General features: G+C 60.9%; 2 protein-coding genes across 10 annotated transcripts; both read left to right on the plus strand.

The window, feature by feature from the left end:
• The first annotated feature begins 890 nt into the window (after positions 1 to 890).
• On the plus strand, positions 891 to 9,729 carry TXLNA (taxilin alpha). 5 transcript variants are annotated; one of them, XM_055798156.1, is made up of 12 exons: positions 891 to 1,126; positions 2,598 to 2,742; positions 3,690 to 4,028; positions 4,536 to 4,627; positions 5,620 to 5,790; positions 6,143 to 6,337; positions 6,512 to 6,631; positions 6,895 to 6,969; positions 7,485 to 7,577; positions 7,978 to 8,073; positions 8,543 to 8,915; positions 9,098 to 9,729. In XM_055798156.1, exons 2-11 carry the CDS (start codon positions 2,625 to 2,627, stop codon positions 8,891 to 8,893), a joined length of 1,650 nt encoding a protein of 549 aa, XP_055654131.1. In that variant the 5' UTR covers positions 891 to 1,126; positions 2,598 to 2,624; the 3' UTR covers positions 8,894 to 8,915; positions 9,098 to 9,729. The 5 variants fall into 5 exon arrangements, with proteins under 5 accessions (XP_055654131.1, XP_055654133.1, XP_055654132.1 ...); XM_055798158.1 differs by having other exon boundaries at positions 8,543 to 8,905; XM_055798157.1 differs by having other exon boundaries at positions 8,543 to 8,905; positions 9,228 to 9,729.
• A 1,593-nt stretch (positions 9,730 to 11,322) lies between these two features.
• LOC101924899 (coiled-coil domain-containing protein 28B) lies at positions 11,323 to 17,528 on the plus strand. 5 transcript variants are annotated; one of them, XM_055798160.1, is made up of 10 exons: positions 11,323 to 11,421; positions 12,531 to 12,726; positions 12,827 to 12,981; positions 13,057 to 13,211; positions 13,320 to 13,342; positions 13,790 to 14,171; positions 14,762 to 14,905; positions 15,414 to 15,750; positions 15,953 to 16,071; positions 16,521 to 17,528. In XM_055798160.1, the coding sequence occupies exons 2-10, from the start codon at positions 12,572 to 12,574 to the stop codon at positions 16,560 to 16,562; spliced, it is 1,512 nt and encodes a 503-aa protein (XP_055654135.1). In that variant the 5' UTR covers positions 11,323 to 11,421; positions 12,531 to 12,571; the 3' UTR covers positions 16,563 to 17,528. The 5 variants fall into 5 exon arrangements, with proteins under 5 accessions (XP_055654135.1, XP_055654137.1, XP_055654136.1 ...); XM_055798162.1 differs by lacking the exon at positions 11,323 to 11,421 and adding an exon at positions 11,772 to 11,904; XM_055798161.1 differs by lacking the exons at positions 11,323 to 11,421; positions 14,762 to 14,905 and adding an exon at positions 11,793 to 11,904.
• The last annotated feature ends 89 nt before the right edge of the window (positions 17,529 to 17,617 follow it).

Below are 17,617 nucleotides of genomic sequence, written 5' to 3' on the forward strand. Positions count from 1 at the left end.
TGGTCCTGCTTCTTTTCCTTTGTTTACTCACGTACTGTATCAGCCACTGTAGAGCTGTCAAACACCTCTGCCAGGCTGGAGTCACTTAGCTGAGACTTCATGGCGCAAAGGCTGACACACCAGGCTGGGCAGAGCAAAAACACTTGTGGGGTGTGGGGGCGAGCCGGCCATGGCAGGGGGCAAGGCCGTGCCCGTGGGGGCAATGCGAGGGGCCGCAGCTCGTGTTTGGGGAGTCCTTATTGTGAAATGAATAAACTCCATCTGTGCAGTAAACCGAGGGCTGTCTACGGCGGGGGGCTCATGGGCTGGACTGGGGGGGTCTCTGGGGCAGGGCTGGGGGTCTCTGTAGGCCGAGGCTGGGCCGGGGGGCTCCAAGGGGAACTGGGACAGGCTCGCAGGGATCTCTGGACTCGGGTTGAGTGTCACGCGGGGGTGACAGGGATGGGCCGGAGGGGAGCTGTGGGGCAGGGCTGGGGGTCTTCGTAGGCCTGGGGCGGCAGGGAGCTGTGGGGCGGGGCTGGGGGTCTGCGGGGCTGGGCCAGGGGTTGCCAGCATGGACGGGGCCAGGCTGGCAGGGATCTCCGGGGAGAAGGGGTCCGGGCTGGCGGGGGTTTGTGGGGCTGGGTCGGGGGTCTCTGGGGGCCTCTGTGGGGCCGGGCCGGGGGTCGCTGGGGGTCTCTGCGGCCTCGGGCTCGGCTGCGCTGGGCGGGGGGGCGGGGCTTCCCTGCGCGGGGCACGCTGGGAGCTGTAGTCCCCAGGGCTGCGCCGCGCGGGGCACGCCGGGAGCTGCAGTCCGCAGGGCCGCCCGCCGCGGTGGCCGCGTCTCCCCGGTGTTTCCCGGCAGCCCCTGCGGCGCCCCGGCGCTGATTGGGCGGCGGCGCGGGCTGGCGCATGCGCAGTGCGCGGCCGCTGGGAGGCCCGGGCCGGAGCCGCTTCCCTCAGCGCGGGGCCGGCGGGAGGCGGCGGAGCCGGGGGGGCCGCGGGCGCGGGCACCGGCACCGGCACCGGCGGGGCTGCGCCGCTCCCCCCTCCCTCCCATGTACCGCGGGGCCGCCGGCTCCGGCGCGCTGATTGGCTGAGGAGAGCGGGGAGCCCTGCGTCAGACCGCTGCCGCTGACGCCACGGGGTGCGTGCATGACGTCACCGGGGGGGGCGCGTGTGCCGTTACCGGCACGGTGGCTCACCCAGGGGCGCCGGCGGAGGCGTTAACGGGGCTGGGGGGGGGGGGGGGCACAGGCGTGCGTTAATTAGAGATGGGGTGAAATATTAATGGGGGGGGGACCACGGTGAGGGGCGGGGGCGGCCGGGCCGGCGGCGAGGGCCGAGGCGGAGCGGGGGGCGGCTGGTACAACCCCGGGGGGCTGCGGGGGCGGCCGTCGGAGCCCGGGGAGGGAGAAAGAGCGCCCGGTGTGCGGGCTGGCAGCCCCGGGGAGGGGGGGGGGCAGGGCCGCCGCCTGCACGTGGGTGGGTGACACACGTGCTTGGCCGCAGCCACCGCCGTGTGCCGTTGTGCTGGGCCTCCCCCAGCCCTGCCCGGGCTGCTCCCCGGGGGGGGGGGGGCGAGGGCACTGCGGAACTGCCGCAAAATGGCACCGGGAGGTGTCGGCAGCGTTCTGTGCTGCTGCGAGCAGCCCCGCGCCTCCGGGGGAGCAGCTTCGGCTGCCCCTGCCCTGCCGTTAGTGCCCCTGCCCCGCCGTTAGTGCCCCTGCCCCGCCGTTAGTGCCCCTGCCCCGCCGTTAGTGCCCCTGCCCCATCACTAGCACCCCTGCCCCGCTGTTAGTGCCCCTGCCCCATCACTAGCACCCCTGCCCCGCCGTTAGTGCCCCTGCCCCATCACTAGCACCCCTGCCCCATCACTAGCACCCCTGCCCCGCTGTTAGTGCCCCTGTGCCATCACTAGTGCCCCTGCCCCGCTGTTAGTGCCCCTGCCCCATCGCTAGCACCCCTGCTCCTCATTAGCATCGTACCTAGAGCAGGGAGTGCGGGTGGGAAGGGGAGAGCACACCACAGCCCTGCGGAGGGAGAGAGGATGAGGAGAGAGGAGCCAGGATCGCAGCTCGGCCTGTCAGCACCAGCTCATGGTGATGCTGGTTGATGTTGCCAGTGCTGAGCACCAGCCGGCTTTCCTCAGCCAGCTGTGCGGCTTTAGGAGGTGTTGACCTCCCTGCTGTTGGGGCTCTGCCCTGCGGATCCCCCGCTGCGGGGACAGGGTTCCTCTGCCAGCCCACACAGACCACCCAGAATTTGTAAATTCAGGAATAAACCGCAGTGGGGGCAAGAGGGAAGGACAGCCGGGGCCCGGGAGGTGGTGCCCAGCACGTCGGGGGAACGGTGTGCTGTGTGAGGCGGGAGGTGCTGCCGGGCTCGGGGAAGGGCTGCTGCCAGCTCTCCTCGGCTGGAAGAGGAGTCCCCCCGCCACGCGGAGCTTTGGGGTGAGGTGTAAACTGAAAACCCAGCGCTGCTTTCCTCAGCACGGAGCTGCGGGTGGCAGCCTCTGCCCAGAGCAAGTTCCTTCCCGGTGTCTGGGTTGATGGTTCCCGAGATCCTCCAAAGTGTTACTTCTGACAGTGAAGTAGTTTCTGTTTCCCTTTCTCTAGGGTTTGTCGAGACTGAGGAGGGTCAGGATGAAGAACCAAGGTGGGGAGACCAAAGCAGCCCCGCAACCTGCCGGCTCCGCCAAAACAACCAGCGGGCTGGGGCTGGAGGAGGGCGACGCGCCGGAGGCCGCGGCACCCCTGGAAGGTGCGGTGTTGCTTTCTCCATATGAGGGTGGGCTGTTGTATCCAGCTCTTTCACTTGTGTAAGAGCAGCTGTGATTCCTGGGGCAGAAAATCCTGATTTCTTGCTATTTCTGTGTGTGTACAGTTCTGAAGTAGTTACCTGCTTCCTGACGGAAGCACGGGGTTGATTCTCACCTGAAAATGATGGATTATTTATCCTTGCTTAAGGATTCTGTTAAAAAATGTCAGACAACTCTTTCCTTGGGGAAGCATTACATTGAGTGACCATCCCTGCTACTGGCACTTCGTAAAAATTATTCTCTGGAAGACAAAAACCAGGTCTAATCGAGTAGGTGCTGGGGTAAAATTAACCCTGCCTTGTATTCTGATGCCTAGTATATGTGGGATGGAGGAAACACGCAGCGAGTAAAGTTATTTTAATAACCAAGTGCTCTAAGTCTCTCATTTGGAGGAAGTTTGGGAGCCAAGGATGTGCTGCCTGCTCTTTCCCTGGGTGTCTGCTGTTGGGGACGAGATATGTGTGATCTGAGACGTGCAGCTGCTCTTATATGCGAGGAGAGAGGCTAACACAGGTTTAAAAATCTATTGTAATGTAAAAAAGCCTGGCTCTGGGGATATTAGCCAGCAGTTCCTATGAGGGAAAGCTCACGCACAACCTGCTTTCGTTAAACGACGGTGGGGAGGGAGGGGAATTTTTGCTCTTGACAGATGTCAGGGGCTTGGTCATGCTCTCGTGATCAAAAGAGAGGCTGTTAGGAATGCACCTCCATTGTCAGGGCAGCTGGCTGGAGACGCAGCCAGAACAAAGCAGCTTATGTTGCTGGAAGTTTAGGCAGCCTCGGTGCGGTGGGGTGCTCGGGAAACCTTCCCTTTGCCGTGTGCTTCTAGAGCCCAGAGATCAGAGGGTTCAGGGGAAGTCTCACGCTTTCCTGTTCCCCTCTCCCACAGCTCCTCTTGCACAGGAGGACACCAAGTCCTCCCGGCCCGCCGTGCGGGACGTCTCGGAAGAGCTAAGCAGGCAGCTTGAGGACATCTTGAACACGTACTGTGTGGATGCCAGCCAGGAGGGTCCGGGCGAGGACGGCGGGCAGAGCGAGCCTGTGGAACCAGAAGAAGCTGAGAAGTGTCGTAGCGAGTCCCCAAGGAACGGTGACCAGGAGACGGGCAGCCCCGAGATGAACGGGGAGAAGGAAAACACGAAGGGGACCGAAGAGTTTCGACCCGGTGAGGAGTGTGGGGAGCGGGATCAGAAGAAGGCTCAGGAAAAGAAGAAAGCCAAGGGCCTAGGTAAGAGGTTCCCTGCTCTGGTTGTGCTGCCAGCCTGAGAACTTCGGGGCAGACGTTGGTTTTTATGCCGCGCTAATTACTGTCAGTGAAAGAAGTGCCTCGGGTGCAGTGTGCAGCAGCGTTTGGGAACAATACGGCGTCCCGTTTTGTGGTACGGGAGGGAACACGCGGAGCGCTGTGAAGGCACTGACAGCTCCTGCGTGCTGCTGCAGCCTCCGGATTCTGTGGATTTCTCTTCTGCTGGATGCGACCCTCTCTAGCCAGCCCAGTGGTGGTTTCCTGCTCTGAAAACCAGGTCTCTCCCCAGCTGCTTCAGTTGTTCACCCCCTGCATGTGGTGAAATTTTTGGGGCAGAGTCTTGAGAAGGCGCTGGAGATGGTAGCTCTGGCCCAGGGCAGGCACGGCTGTGAGACCTGGTTTGTCTCTCCTGTCTTTGTCCTTATAAGCCAGAACTCTGTGTAAGTGATTTTATTTTTTATTTATTCAGAATTCTGTGTCTCATTCCAGGCAAAGAAATCACTTTGCTGATGCAGACGCTGAACACCCTGAGCACGCCAGAGGAGAAACTAGCAGCACTGTGCAAGAAATATGCTGAGCTGGTGAGTGCTTATTTCTTCGTTCCAGGCTCTGGGGCTGGAGGACACTGCAGCAGTGAGCGCAGGAGCTGCTTGAGGAGGCAGAGTAGGGCTGTACGTTTATTTTTTTTCCTCTTGATGTTGAGAGGGACAGGCCAGGAACACACATGGACCTTTGCAATGTGTGTTCTGAGATCTCTGCAGTGCGGGATACCCAAATTTTAGAGGACAGACGTTGCTTGGTCCAGCCAGGTGTTGGATGTTTGCAGAAGCATAAGCATGTCCAAGGGTATTTTTGGCAAATCTGCGTGTAAGAGTACTTCAGAACTGTTTTCTCTCTGCTCCTCTAACGTGGAAGCTGCATCTCTTGCCCATCCTGTGCCAGGAGCGTACTGTGGCCTGTTCCGCTGAGCCTGCATGTCCCGATCTCTGCAGGCAGGGCTGAGCTGTGAGTTGACAGGCCCAGCCGCAACAGGAGACCGCACAGATACGTCTGCTGTCTCTGCCACTCGGTCACTGCATTTCTGTTGATAATTTCCTAGCAAGAAATGTGTGTTTGGCAAAGTCACCATGCTGCTACGTGTGTGCACTCAGCCATATGATGCGCGGTCTGATGCCGCGTTTAACCAGAGCTAGTTCTAGGTGCAGATCTAGTTCTGTGCATGGATCTGGAGCAGAGGAGAGGTGTGGGGCGCTCTGTGCGTGGCCACAGTGGATGTGTGCAGGTTTTTCCTGTGCTCAGAGCTCTGCTCCATTTGAGCAGCGTGTCTGTGGGGGTGCTGGCTGAATGTGCAAGTCTTTCAGATTCCAGCGGGACACAAATTCGGGAAGGAGAAAGGCCGTGCCCAGGGGACTTTGAGCTCTGCGTCAGTCCCGCTCTGCTCAAAAGTGGCATCTTTTGTGTTACAAAGCTCTTGTACTCCTCTCAGAGCACGGAGAGCACATCCCCTCATCGGGGCACAGCATATTGCCCTGTCTGTCTTGCTGCATCTGTGCCCTTTGCTCCCCTAACCCAGCTGGAAGAGCACCGTAATTCCCAGAAACAGATGAAGATCTTGCAGAAGAAGCAGACGCAGCTGGTGCAGGAGAAGGACCACCTGCAGAGCGAGCACAGCAAGGCCATCCTGGCCCGCAGCAAACTGGAGAGCCTGTGCCGCGAGCTCCAGAGGCACAACCGCACCCTCAAGGCAAGTGCCTCCTGGGCTCTACTCCAAGAGCCGCTTCATCCCAAGCGCTTGGATCGCTTGCCATGAGCAGTTTTGGCAAGCTCACCTTTACCAATGGTTGTCCACAGCCTGCCACCCAGGGCAGTGCTTTAATTTTGCTGTTAAGCCATCATTCTCCACAGCGCCTGAGCGTTACCTCAGGATATATTCGCTGGAGAAAAGGAGGGGAAAGGCCCCAGGTCCCTTCCTGATTGATACAAGCAATAGTGGGGGGCTGGGAGGGTTCAGAGCATCACAGTTTGGGTAGTTTGCTCACCTGCCTGCCCAGCACAGAGGCTGACGTGTCTCTGCTGTCTCTGCCCTCCTCACACAGGAGGAGGGTGTCCAGCGTGCGCGGGAGGAAGAGGAGAAGCGGAAGGAGGTGACATCCCACTTCCAGGTGACGCTGAATGACATTCAGCTCCAGATGGAGCAGCACAACGAGAGGAACTCCAAGCTGCGCCAGGAGAACATGGAGCTGGCGGAGCGGCTCAAGAAGCTCATTGAGCAGTACGAGCTGCGGGAAGAGGTGGGTCAGGGCAGGGGACCGGCTGTAGGGTGCTCTGGTGCGCCCGTTCTGCCCGGTGAGGCGTGTTTCTGCTGTTGGAGGGGAGAAGGGGCCTCTGGGGTCTTCCCTTGGGAGCTGCCCGGGCAGCAAGGACTGCGCTGGGCATGTCAGTGACGGGTGGTGTTCCCTTGGCAGCACATCGATAAGGTGTTCAAACACAAGGACCTGCAGCAGCAGCTGGTAGATGCCAAGCTCCAGCAGGCGCAGGAGATGCTGAAGGAGGCAGAGGAGAGACACCAGCGGGAGAAGGACTTTGTAAGTCTTGCAGCAGCTCTTGAACGGTTGCGAGCGCTTTGCTTTTTGCCTTGTCCCTCTGTGGAGGCTTGTTACTGTTGGATTGCTGAGTGCAGAGCCCGGATCGGGCCACCCTGGGCCTCCTGCGTGCCCAGCGGCTTCGGGAGCAAGGCCGGAGCCCTGCTCTGCTCTTTGGGTTTCTGCAGGCCAAGCGCTGGCTGTGCGGGGGCGTGTTGAGAGCCTTCCCTGGTAGCCACCAGGTAACTGCTTTTGCTCTTCCCTAGCTGCTGAAGGAAGCTGTGGAGTCCCAGAGGATGTGTGAGCTGATGAAGCAGCAGGAGACCCATCTCAAGCAGCAGGTGAGTTACCAGGTCTGCGCACTCCGTCTGTTGAATTTTTCTTCCTCCCTAAGTGGAGAACAACCTGAAGTTCCTTTAATCTGGAAAACACAGGGGCAGGATTGCTCCTGGGTTTGGCATTGGTGAGCCTGTGTCCACACCGTGTGAGCTGAGACTCCCTCCGGCAATTCTGCCTTCTGGGAAAAAAGGAGCTTTGGTTTTTACCAGCACATTTGCCAGTGCTGGGAGCAGTCGTGTGATCAGACCTTGCTGAATCAGACCCAGCAAGTGTCTCCTGCCAAGGCCAGGAGATGTTTGTAGAACACATCAGCCTCTGAGGATGTTTCCTCAGGAAGGAATTTTTCCACATTCCCCAGTACCCAGTGCTGGCAGAGCAGCTCCGTGCTGCCAGTTTGTCCAGTCACGAGGTGACTCGCTCCGTTCGTTCTTGGCTGACATCTCCCCTGTGCTGGGGGAGGTTGTCAGGAGGTGCCGCGGTGAGCAGTGAGGAGCTGTAACCCTGTTTCCCCCCACAGCTGGCTCTTTACACAGAGAAGTTTGAAGAATTCCAGAACACCCTTTCCAAAAGCAGTGAAGTGTTCACAACATTTAAACAGGAGATGGAGAAGGTGGGTAACACTTTTGCCGCCTGGCAGAGCTTGCGTGGGCTGGAGGCGCTGCCTGTCTGTCTCCTCGGTGCTTCTGTGAGCTGGAAGAGCCACAGCTAAAAAAAATATATTTAGTTTTGTTGGTATTAAAATCAGCCCCGAGCTGGCTGCTCGTAGAAGGTTGATGCCACCCTTGCTGTGCCCCAGCTGCATCAGAACAAGCAACACTCCCCCCGTCCCCTGGTTTGTTGTTGCCTGGTCACTGTTTCCCCCCAGTGAAGCCGACTGCAAGGAGACCCAGAAGAGCAGAACCTCACTCTGCGCTGGGATAGTGGGTGCCTGTTTGAGGACACGTGAGATGTAACTGCAGCGCTCTGCCTGTGACTTAATTTGTTCCCTTTTTGTCACCCTCACCCTGTAGATGACTAAGAAAATCAAGAAGCTGGAGAAAGAGACCACTATGTACCGCTCTCGCTGGGAGAGCAGCAACAAAGCGCTCTTGGAAATGGCTGAGGAGGTGAGGGGGCTGGGGCTGAGGCAGGCAGAGCAGCGCGGCGGTGTGGTCTGTGGTGTCGGGCTGGAGCCGAGGGGTAGCAGGACAGGCAGGCTGGGGCGGGTGGTGTGGGTTTCCTTTCAGCTTGATTTTCTTCCCTGGACGCGGTGGTGGGAGCCCTCTGTCACACGGTGGGAGCGATGGTTAATTAGTGCAGAGGTGGGTGGAAGAAGCCAGGCAGTCTCTTGACCTCGGGGGAGGGCAAAGGAAGAAGGAAGCGGTGACAATAGCACCAGGTTCTGCAAACACCAAATGTTTGCTTGGTCTGGGGTGTTTTCCCCTTGAGCTTCCCTGGGTTTTTATATCCCAGCTGGGTTTTTATATCCCAGCTTCACAAAAATGATTAACAGATTTCTAGGGAACCCTTGGCTCTCCCCCTTTCTGCCTCGCCGCCCGCAAGGTGGAGGGATCTGAACTGCCTCTCTATTTGCAGAAAACCCTTCGGGACAAAGAATTAGAGGGGCTTCAGGTGAAAATCCAGCGCTTGGAGAAACTGTGCCGAGCCCTGCAAACGGAGCGCAATGACCTCAACAAGAAGGTGCAGGACCTGTGTGCCCACGCACCCCGGGCAGACACGGACCTGTTGGAGCCTTTGAAGGACCCATCCCGGGACAACGGTGAGGCAGCGGTGGGAAGCGCCGCAGCAGAGCAGCGCCTGGCTGAAGATTGCCTTCACTCGGGGAGGCTGACGCACAGCGCGGATCCGGCGGAGAACCTGGGAGAACTGAGCGTGGGAGCCTTGGGGCAGAGTGGGACTGACGAAGGCACTCAGGGCGCTGACTGAGCCCGTCGTGCGGTAGGCAGAGGTAGGGCGAGGGAGGGTAACGTGAATGTTTCCATAAGACTTGATCTGATGCCCCTCTCCTGGTCCTTGGACAGGCGTGAGAGGATGGCCGTCCTGGGCATTTGAGATTTCCTAGCTTAGGTTTTTGGAGGGTTTTTAAAATTTTATATATATATATATATATGATATATAAAATCTCTGCAGGGCAACGTACACTTTATATATGGATGTACATGAAAACGAGAATGACCCACCTCCCTGTGTGTGTGTGGATAACTAATATATGGAGACTCAACTGATCGTCCCTTTCACTAAAAGACCTTGTCATTGGCAGGCTGCGACTTCCCTAAAATCTAGCGCAGCTCAGGAAAGCAGGTGCGTGGATCTGCCCCGGCACGCGGCGCTGGGACAGCTGGATGCGTCGCAGCTTCCACCTTCACAGCGACACGCGGGCATCGAGTGAAAGCAAACGAGCTGAGCAGGGAAGAACTGAAGCGTTCCCCAGCGCTGGATTCTCGCTCCTTCCTCTGGGATAGGCAGGAGGGAGCTCCCGGACTTGCTCGTGTTTTCTTGTGGCCTGGCTGGCAGCTCTCCTGGGCGTGAGCTGAGCAAATGGGGGCGAAAGAGGCCGTTTCCCTCCCCTCTGTGGGTTTTGTGTATTGAATGGGGACAAAAAGCAGTGGAGAAACTGGGGGGGCCGGTTCAGCCAGGCCTCCCGCAGGGCCTTTGCTCTCCCCAGAACCTGCCGATGTCTCAGTAGCCTTACGATTCACAGTTGCCTCTTTGCTATACGCACATGTGCACAAGTGTATTAAACAGTTAATCCAAAGGTCTAATTCCCAAGTGTTTTGCACAAGCGTGTGTGATCAGTTGTGCAAGGGGATGGGGAGATTCCACCTGAGCTCCTCTGCCCCTGCGTTGGGACTTGCTGGGCCCGTCCCTCGGCGCCAAGCAGGCGGGATCTGAGGTGTCCTCAGAGCTGGGGCTCCAGGAGGATAAAACCTCAGTCTGCTCCACGACCTGCTGCTTAAGCTGCATTGCTGGGACCAGCACCAGGACCGTCCTGCGGGCTGGTCCCTTCTGCAGTGTCACACTCCTGCGGGCCCTCCGGTCCGGCCGTGCCGGTGCTGGCACATCCCCCCCTTCCTCTTTCCCTCGCCGCTTTCGCAGAAGAGTGTCTCCCAAGCGCTGCTGTGTCTGAAGCACTTGCCTGAAGGACCCTGTTGTGCTGGGAGGGTGTTTATGGACAGCTGTGGGGCCTGCTGGCACGGGGCTTGGTGGATCTTTCCTTAGTTTCTCGAGATTTTCTCTTTTCACTGTTTTTTTGGGAGACCTCTTCTTGCTTGGAAACCTTGCTGCAGCTTCTCTTTGTGACAGATTTGATTTTCAGTGTTGCCTGCCTTTTGCTTGAAGCTGAAGCCAGCTGGCCAGGGCCATTCCTTGCAGCGGATGGGTTCAGGGAACACCTTTGGTTTCTCTTCAGCAATGCAACTGCTCTTGCATCTCCTCTCCGCCACTGTACAGTGCCCTCGCGAAGGACCTGCCTCGCTGCCAGTGGAGCAGCCCATGGGAGCTGCTTCCACATCCCCTTTTCCTCCGTGGGACTCCAGCGAGTTCAGGTCTCACCAAGGCAGCCACCTGCAGCAGAGACGGGGACTGACGAGTCTCAGCAGTCCCGCAGATGCACTGGGATGCGTTCCCTGGAGCCGAGCGGGGCTTTGTCTCCCAGCCCTTTGCTGGCAGCGTTGCTTCCTCCAGTGCGGGGACGCGTTTCCCTATGGAAGGAGCTGGCAGGAGCCCCTAAATGAGCGCATGTAGCTCTGGCCTGGCAGGACCACCCTGTTCCCGGCAGCTGGGTTGAGTGAGGGCTGCAGCCGGGCTCTGGGCTTCTCTTCCTGTTCCTTTAGGAAAAGAAAAACTTCTTAGAAAGTCACCAGTCCCCCCTCACCCCCTTTATTTTATTTTCTTTTCCCTGTTACGGTACAGATAACCTCCGCGGGGGCTATTGTATGTATCTTTGTATCCAATAGAAACACCCAGCCTTGCTGCTGCCGCTGCCGCCTCGTTTCTCGTTCATTATCCCACGTTTGGGAGAGAAGATGGGGGGCAGCGGGTGGTGGGGAGGGGGCTGAGCGCGGCTTCCCTGTCTCCCAGTGGCTCCACCACTGGTGCCCAGCAGAGCGAGGTGGGGGAGGCTGGGACCTGCTGAGGCGGGGAAGGTTGGGTGGGTCCATCCCCAGGACCCCCAGCATGGGGGGTTTGGTGTGTGGCTCTGAGGGGGGGGCAGGTGCATCAGCCCCCCTTGCCCTGGGCCTTCTGGCTCCGGTGGTATCAAACCCCCCGGCTGGCCAGCCTCCGGCATCTGCATCTGCTCCAAAATGTCCCAAAATTGGCTTGAAGTCCTGCAATAACTGCAGCGAGCAGCTGCGCTCCGTTCTGCGCGCGCTGGGGGACGCGACTCGTGCAATCCTGCCGCGGCGCGAGGCTGGGGGCTCCCTCCCGCAGAAGCGGATCCCGCGATCGCACCGGTGACACCAGGGGGACTCGGGGTGGCAGAAGGAGGGGGTGGCAGGTGGCGACCCCAGGGCTGCCGGGGTGCTCCGGGGGAAGGCACGTGGGAGCAGACCCCGGCACCGCCAGCAGATCCCGGCTGTGCCAGCGCGGCGGCCGTGCCCGCTCCGGCTGCGCGGGGCCGTGGGCCCGATCCTGCCCTCTCCCCTACTCCCGCACGCAGCTGTGACACCCGGCGCGGCCATCCTGCACGCCGTGCTGGTGTCCGCGATGCCACCGCCCTGGGGACACGCCGGAGGAAGTTCCCTTTCCCTTTAAATGCAAATCTCAGCCCTGGGGCTGCGGGGACGAGTGTCCGGGGCGGGGGGGGGGGAGGGGGGGGGGGGGGGGCTCGGGGTGGCCGGCGGGCTCAGGGACAGGCACCGGTGGGCTCGGGGTGGCCGGCGGGCTCGGGGCCGCAGCTGGGTCGGCACCACAGGCCGGACCAAGGCCTGGCGCAGGTCAGTGGCTGCGCGGCCACGGCGCTCTGGGAAGGCGGCCGGAGGCTGCGGACAAAGCGGGGGTCCCACAGCCCCCGCCGGCCCCGTCCTGCCGCTGCGGGGGGCCCTGAGGCGCGGGGGTGCTCGGCCAGTGCCGCGGGGTGACGGGTGCGCGGCGGTGGCCTCTGCCCCGCTCTGGCCGAGGGCAGCGGGGGGTCACGGCCTGGCTGGCGTGGCCCAAATCCGCCTCCCCGCAGCGCTGGGGGGACGCTGAAGGCCGAGGCCAAGCCCTGGGCTTTGCTCCGCTCCGCGATGCTCCAGCGCAGCCGCCGGGGTCGTGCAGCCCGAGCATGGCGCTAGGGAGGGGGCCCAGGCCCGGCTTCGGCCCTCCTGCCACCACCGCGGTGCAGCCCGTGCACCCCGCTCGCCTCATCCGTGGCCGGCACGTCACCGTGCCGAGGGTCCCGGGGCGGGTCCCGGGGCCTCCCTGCTGCGCTGTGGGCTGAGGCCGCAGGGACAGCACCGCTCTGGGCGCTGCTCCCCCGGGGGACCCCGGTCCCCGCCAGCTTGGGGCACGCGTGTCCCCCCCGGGTACGAGAGGCTCAGCACGGGGAAGGAGCCACCAAGAGCCTCGTCCATCCCGCCAGGGTCCCTGTCCCGCCGCCCCGGTGCCCCAGCACCCCTCAGCATGGAGGACCGGAGGAAGAAGCGGAGCCCCAAGGCTTGCCTGGCCCCGCCGCTGCCCGCTGGGGCCCCACGGCCGCTGCCCCACAGCAAGAGCACGTCCTTCGCGCTGCCGCTGCCCACCCTGCCCTCACCCAGGCAGCGCACCCGGCTCAGGCGGTCAGTGCGGGCCCAGAGGTGGCCACCAGCCCCCCACAGCCCCTCTGGCACGGGGCCAGGGCGGGTCTGGGCGATGCCAGCCTCTCTGTTCCCCGTGCAGGACAAGCAAGGAGCGAGCTCGGGCAGGCACAGGGGTGTCACGGGGGGCCCCGCTGCAGCACAGCTTCCTCACCGACGTCTCCGATGTCTGCGAGATGGAAGGAGGGCTGCTCAGCCTCCTCAGTGACTTCCACTCGGGAAAGCTGCAGGCCTTCGGTGAGGGGCTGGGGGGCCAGGGGGGTTGGGGGGGCCAGGACTGGTGGCCGTGACGCCTCCCACCTGCGGGCACAGGGAAGGAGTGCTCCTTCGAGCAGCTGGAGCACGTGCGGGAGATGCAGGAGAAGCTGGCGCGGCTCCACTTTGGCCTTGACGTCTGCGTGGAGGAGCTCCCTGAGGAGCAGAAGAAGGTGGCGGCCGACAGGAACCTGGACCAGCTGTTGGCACATGTGAGTGTCACCCCCCTTGCCCCTGCCTGGCCCCGCTGCCATGGCTGGGCACCCCACTGGCCCTGGCCCCGCTGCCGGCACCTCAGTCTCTGCCTTTGCCTCCTGCAGCTGGAGGAGCTCAGCAGCTCCATGTATCCTGAGCCTCGCACAGGGTGGGGGCCGTGGTCATAGTGGCGATGGTGGCAGTGACAGCAATGGCAGCAGCAATGGAGGTGGTGGCTGTGATGGCATTGGTGGCAGTGATGGTGGTGGTGATGGTGGCCATGACAGTGGCAACAGCAGGGGTGGCAGTGATGGCAGTGGTGGCAGTGGCGGTGGTGGTGGTGGCAGTGGTGCAGTGGCAGTGGTGGTGGCAGGGGTGGCAGTAGTGGTGGTGGCAGTGATGGCAGGGGTGGCAACAGTGGCAGTGGCAATGGGGGTGGCAGTGGTGCCACTGGTGACGGCCGTGGCAGCGGTGGCGGCGGCAGTGGTAGCAGTGGCAGGGGTGGCAGCGGTGGCGGTGGCAGTGGCGGTAGGGGCGGCAGTGGCGGTGGCACGGCATGACCCCACGGCGCTCGCCCTTGACCCGTGCCAGCCAGAAGCTGCACCTGGCCGAGAGCTCGGACGCCGAGGACGCGGCCGCCTGACCCCGCGCCCGGCCCGGCTGTGGGGCGGCCGCGAGCCGCGGCGCCCAAGGGACCCCACAGCGGGGCCGACCCCGCGGAAGGGCCGCCGGGGCCCCCGCCGGTCAAACGGGGGGAGCGCAGCGCCCCAGGCCCTGCCAGCGCCCCCCGCTGCCATCTTGGCGGGCCCCACGGGCGGGGAAACGGCGGCGAGGGGGCGGGGCTTCGCCTGCCGTCGCGCCCGGCTGACGTCATCACCAGCCGCCGGGTTGCTGGGGCGGCCATGGCGGCGGTGCTGGGGCCGCAGGCCGAGGCCGAGGGGTGGCGGCGGCTGCTCCGCGCCGTGACCCGCCTGCAGGTGGGGGCCTGCCCTCGAGGGGGGTCTTGAGGGGAAGGGGGACACACCTGGGTGGCTGGGGGCCCGTGGGGGGACGCGGTGGGGGAGCATCCGTGGGGGAACATGGCGGGGGGGGCCCCCTGGGGGGATCGCGGGTGAGGGGGGCTCTGTGGGGGGACACGCCTCTGGGGGGCCGGGGGGGGGGGCGTGGGGGGACGCGGGTGTGGGAGCCCATGCAGGGACGCGCCTAGGGGGGCCCCGTGGGGGGACACGGGTAGGGGGTCCCCCCGTGGGGAGGCATGCTTGGGGGGACACGCCTGGGGGGGCCCGTGGGGGGCCACAGGTGGGAAGGGACATCACGGAGAAGGGAGGGGGATGCCCGTGGGGTCACCTGGGGGGACAGAGGGGTCGGCGGTGGGGAGCCCTGCTCCAGCCGGCGGTACCGGCTAATTAAAGCCTCATTAAAGGCTCATTAAAGCCCGCCTTGGTTCCAGACATGGCTGCGTTTGCTCCTTGTGCGCCGGGCCGTGTCCTGTGGGGTGCTAGGGCAGGGGGCGGGGGGGAGGGGCCCTCTCCCTGGCTCCAGCAGTGCCCCTGCCCTGTGCCCACAGGCCTGTGTCAGGGGTTACCTGCTGCGGAAGCGCTTTAGGAACCTGCGAGCGGAGTACGAGGAGGTGGTGCGGGAGATCGAAGGAGACCTGAGCCAGCTGCGGTGGAGGGGACGGCTCCTGCCGCGGCCTCTGTTTGTCCCTGAGGTCCGTGCGTCAGGGCGGGGGGCTTCTGCGGCCCCGTTTGAGACAGGGACACGGCGGGCGGCATGGCTTGGTGGTCCAGGCAGATGATACTTGTACGGGATAGTCCCAGCAACCTGTAATTCTACCAAATGAATCAGCAATGATTGCATAGCCCTGGCCTGGAAGACTCTCCCTGAGTCATGACCCTGTGTCGCCAACTGAGGATTTCTTCCCCCAGGGGAAGCTCAGCCTCAGGTCAAACACCCGCCCTGCACAGGTCACTCCTGGAGCCTGACAGGTGGCTCCTGCAGTGGCTGAGTGCCGCTCTCATCATTTTACCGCTTCTGCAAGAAATGCCCTCGAAAAAGTTTTCGCTGTTCAAGCCGGAGCACATCACTGTGGTAGCAGGAGTGCTGCTGATGGCACGTCTCTGGCTGGGGCAGAGCCTCTGGCCCACAGCAGAGCCACCTTTCAGATCTTTATATTTTCTTTTCCTTATATTTCAATCTCTCACATATTCCCCCTTTAGATACCAACACAAGGGAAGCATGCAGCTCCACAGGAGGCTGTACCAAGCGATGAGGCTGGCACGGAAAAAGCACAGGAGCTGGATGCCTCTGAACCAGAACGCGACTGGGGCTGCAGCAGTGTGAATCCTACAGCCCAGCTGCAAAGCAAGAAAGAACTGAGCTCCATGGGCGAGGGTGATGGAGTGAGCCCCCCCGATTTTGGGGCTGATGCCACTAAATGCACTGAAAAGGTGTGCATCCCCCCTGCAGAGAACGAGGACTGGCAGAACGGCAGTGACATATCCTCTGTGTGGGACGATGCTGTCCTGGGGGCAGAGTCCCTTGAAGGCTGCCTGGGTAAGAGATAGGCGCCGGTGCACAGCCTGTGCTCTCCTGTGTGGTCTGAGGGACCTGGTGCTGTGCATGGGTAGCGCAGTAGGTCCTTGGAGAACCGAAACCTTGAGAATATCTTGGAAAAATCAGAACCAACTCGGTGCAGGAGACAGTAGGTGCAACATGAATCTTTGTTCTAATAGGTTATTCTCCCATTTCTTCGCAGAAATTCCGCTTGAGGACATAAAGGAGCTTCCTCGAACTCGGTCTGGTCTCCAGTCCTACAGAAATCACTTGATCATGGAGTTGCTCTGGCTGCAACAAGCTATTGTCAGCCGTAAAAATGTAAGGACCTGACCCTTCCTCTTCCCAAACAGGGGGTCAGAGGAGTGCCTGTCTGCAGCTGGAGTGGTGCCATCTGCAATGGCGATGGCTCATTTACCCAGCGATCGGACTGGATGCTGGCAGGCCCTTTTTTTTTTTCCCTTTTCTGGAGGGGGGGGCGGGAAAGAATGCTGGAGGAAAATGGGAGCTGGTTAGATCTGGTTCCAAGCTTTGTTCTTGGCTTGCTACAGGGATGTTGCTTCTTTGGTAACTGCCTGTATAATGCAGCGGTACATACCTAGGCACTTGCCAGCTTGGTGAGCTGCTACAGGTGTTGCGCGAAAGGTGAGATTTGTGCATCTTCTGGCCAAGTGCAGCAGTTTTGCTGGCTAATCTGCAAGGGTGGGTGCCTTCCTGCTTGTAGGTCTTTGGGATTTAATCATTAATGCTTGGTTTTCTTTCTCTTGCAGTATTTGATGCTGAAACAGAGGCTGGGGGTTCCTGGTCCATAGGAGAGCATTCCTGAGCAGGAGGGGCACATGTATTGGTGTGGAGAAGCAGCAGAGCTTCAACACTGCAGTCGTGACAAGACCTCATGGACATTAGCAGCTTGGGGGAACTCCAGCTCTGTGGGTTGATGTTTTCCACTTTGGATGAATGTGGCAAGAAAGCCTTTTATTTCTTTTAAAAGTGAATACTTGGTCAAAGTGGGGATTAAACAACGCTTTGAAGCCAGGGAGGTGGTTGTATGTCCTGGAGGGAGTCCCAGCGAGGCCTTCTTCCACAAGGACTCTATTTTGTGTTGGCTGAGCTGGACAGTCCTGGGGGAAAATCGAGGCTGGGAAGACTGTCACTTCAGAAGGCGCTTGACCAGCTGATTGCTTGTGGTGGAACTAAAATGCCTAAAGGCAGCAGGTGCTTTGAACCTGCAGACACAAGCTCTTCTCCACTGAACTGTGGGGGACCTGTATTGATATCCAAGCTGTGTATTCGGGCTGGCTCTGCACATCACAGCTCTGCAATATCTGGGATCTCCAAGCACTCCTGGTAGGCTTTGGGGAACACCTAGGTGAAGTACTAAGCTGGGAGAAGAGTTTCCTCGCTTCCCTGGGCAGTTGGTGGGGAGCGATGGCACATCAAACCCAACCTTCAGGAGATGAGATTCCTGACTTGCATGTCTCTGGTCGTGGTGATATCTCTCTATGTGGCAGAGTCACCTGGACTGGTGCTTAAGGGAGCAAATAAGGACTTAACAGGGTTTGGCGCTGTGTCTCTGTGCTGCTCTAGTTCAGGGGCATTCGCGGTCTCTCAGGGTCTTTCCACATGGTGCTGTGGTTCCCTACTGTGACCCCAAGCTTCTGTGCAGACACTCTGCATTCCGGCCACCTGGACAGTCACTTTTGCCATACGGCAGTTGTATCCTTCCATTCCCGAATTATGCCAGCTTTTTTGTGAATAAAAAGCTTTGCTGACACTCATCTCTGAATCTGCCTATTCCTGTCTGGCTTGTCACCTTCTCCTGGGCAGAGCCAGGCGAGTCCGTGGTCCATTTTGACCCATGGCAACC

The sequence above is a fragment of the Falco peregrinus genome, chromosome 3, assembly GCF_023634155.1.
Source record: "Falco peregrinus isolate bFalPer1 chromosome 3, bFalPer1.pri, whole genome shotgun sequence".
NCBI lineage: Eukaryota > Metazoa > Chordata > Aves > Falconiformes > Falconidae > Falco > Falco peregrinus.

What these genes read in the sequence shown, in the direction of transcription:
- TXLNA (XM_055798156.1), top strand. Translation starts at nt 2,625, where the DNA reads ATGAAGAACCAAGGTGGGGAGACCAAAGCAGCCCCGCAACCTGCCGGC. An exon ending in GAAGAAAGCCAAGGGCCTAG is followed by an intron (nt 4,029 to 4,535) that starts GTAAGAGGTTCC and finishes GTCTCATTCCAG; the next exon opens with GCAAAGAAATCACTTTGCTG. An exon ending in ACCAGCGGGAGAAGGACTTT is followed by an intron (nt 6,632 to 6,894) that starts GTAAGTCTTGCA and finishes GCTCTTCCCTAG; the next exon opens with CTGCTGAAGGAAGCTGTGGA.
- LOC101924899 (XM_055798160.1), top strand. Translation starts at nt 12,572, where the DNA reads ATGGAGGACCGGAGGAAGAAGCGGAGCCCCAAGGCTTGCCTGGCCCCG. An exon ending in GGGAAAGCTGCAGGCCTTCG is followed by an intron (nt 12,982 to 13,056) that starts GTGAGGGGCTGG and finishes CTGCGGGCACAG; the next exon opens with GGAAGGAGTGCTCCTTCGAG. An exon ending in GCGCCGTGACCCGCCTGCAG is followed by an intron (nt 14,172 to 14,761) that starts GTGGGGGCCTGC and finishes CTGTGCCCACAG; the next exon opens with GCCTGTGTCAGGGGTTACCT.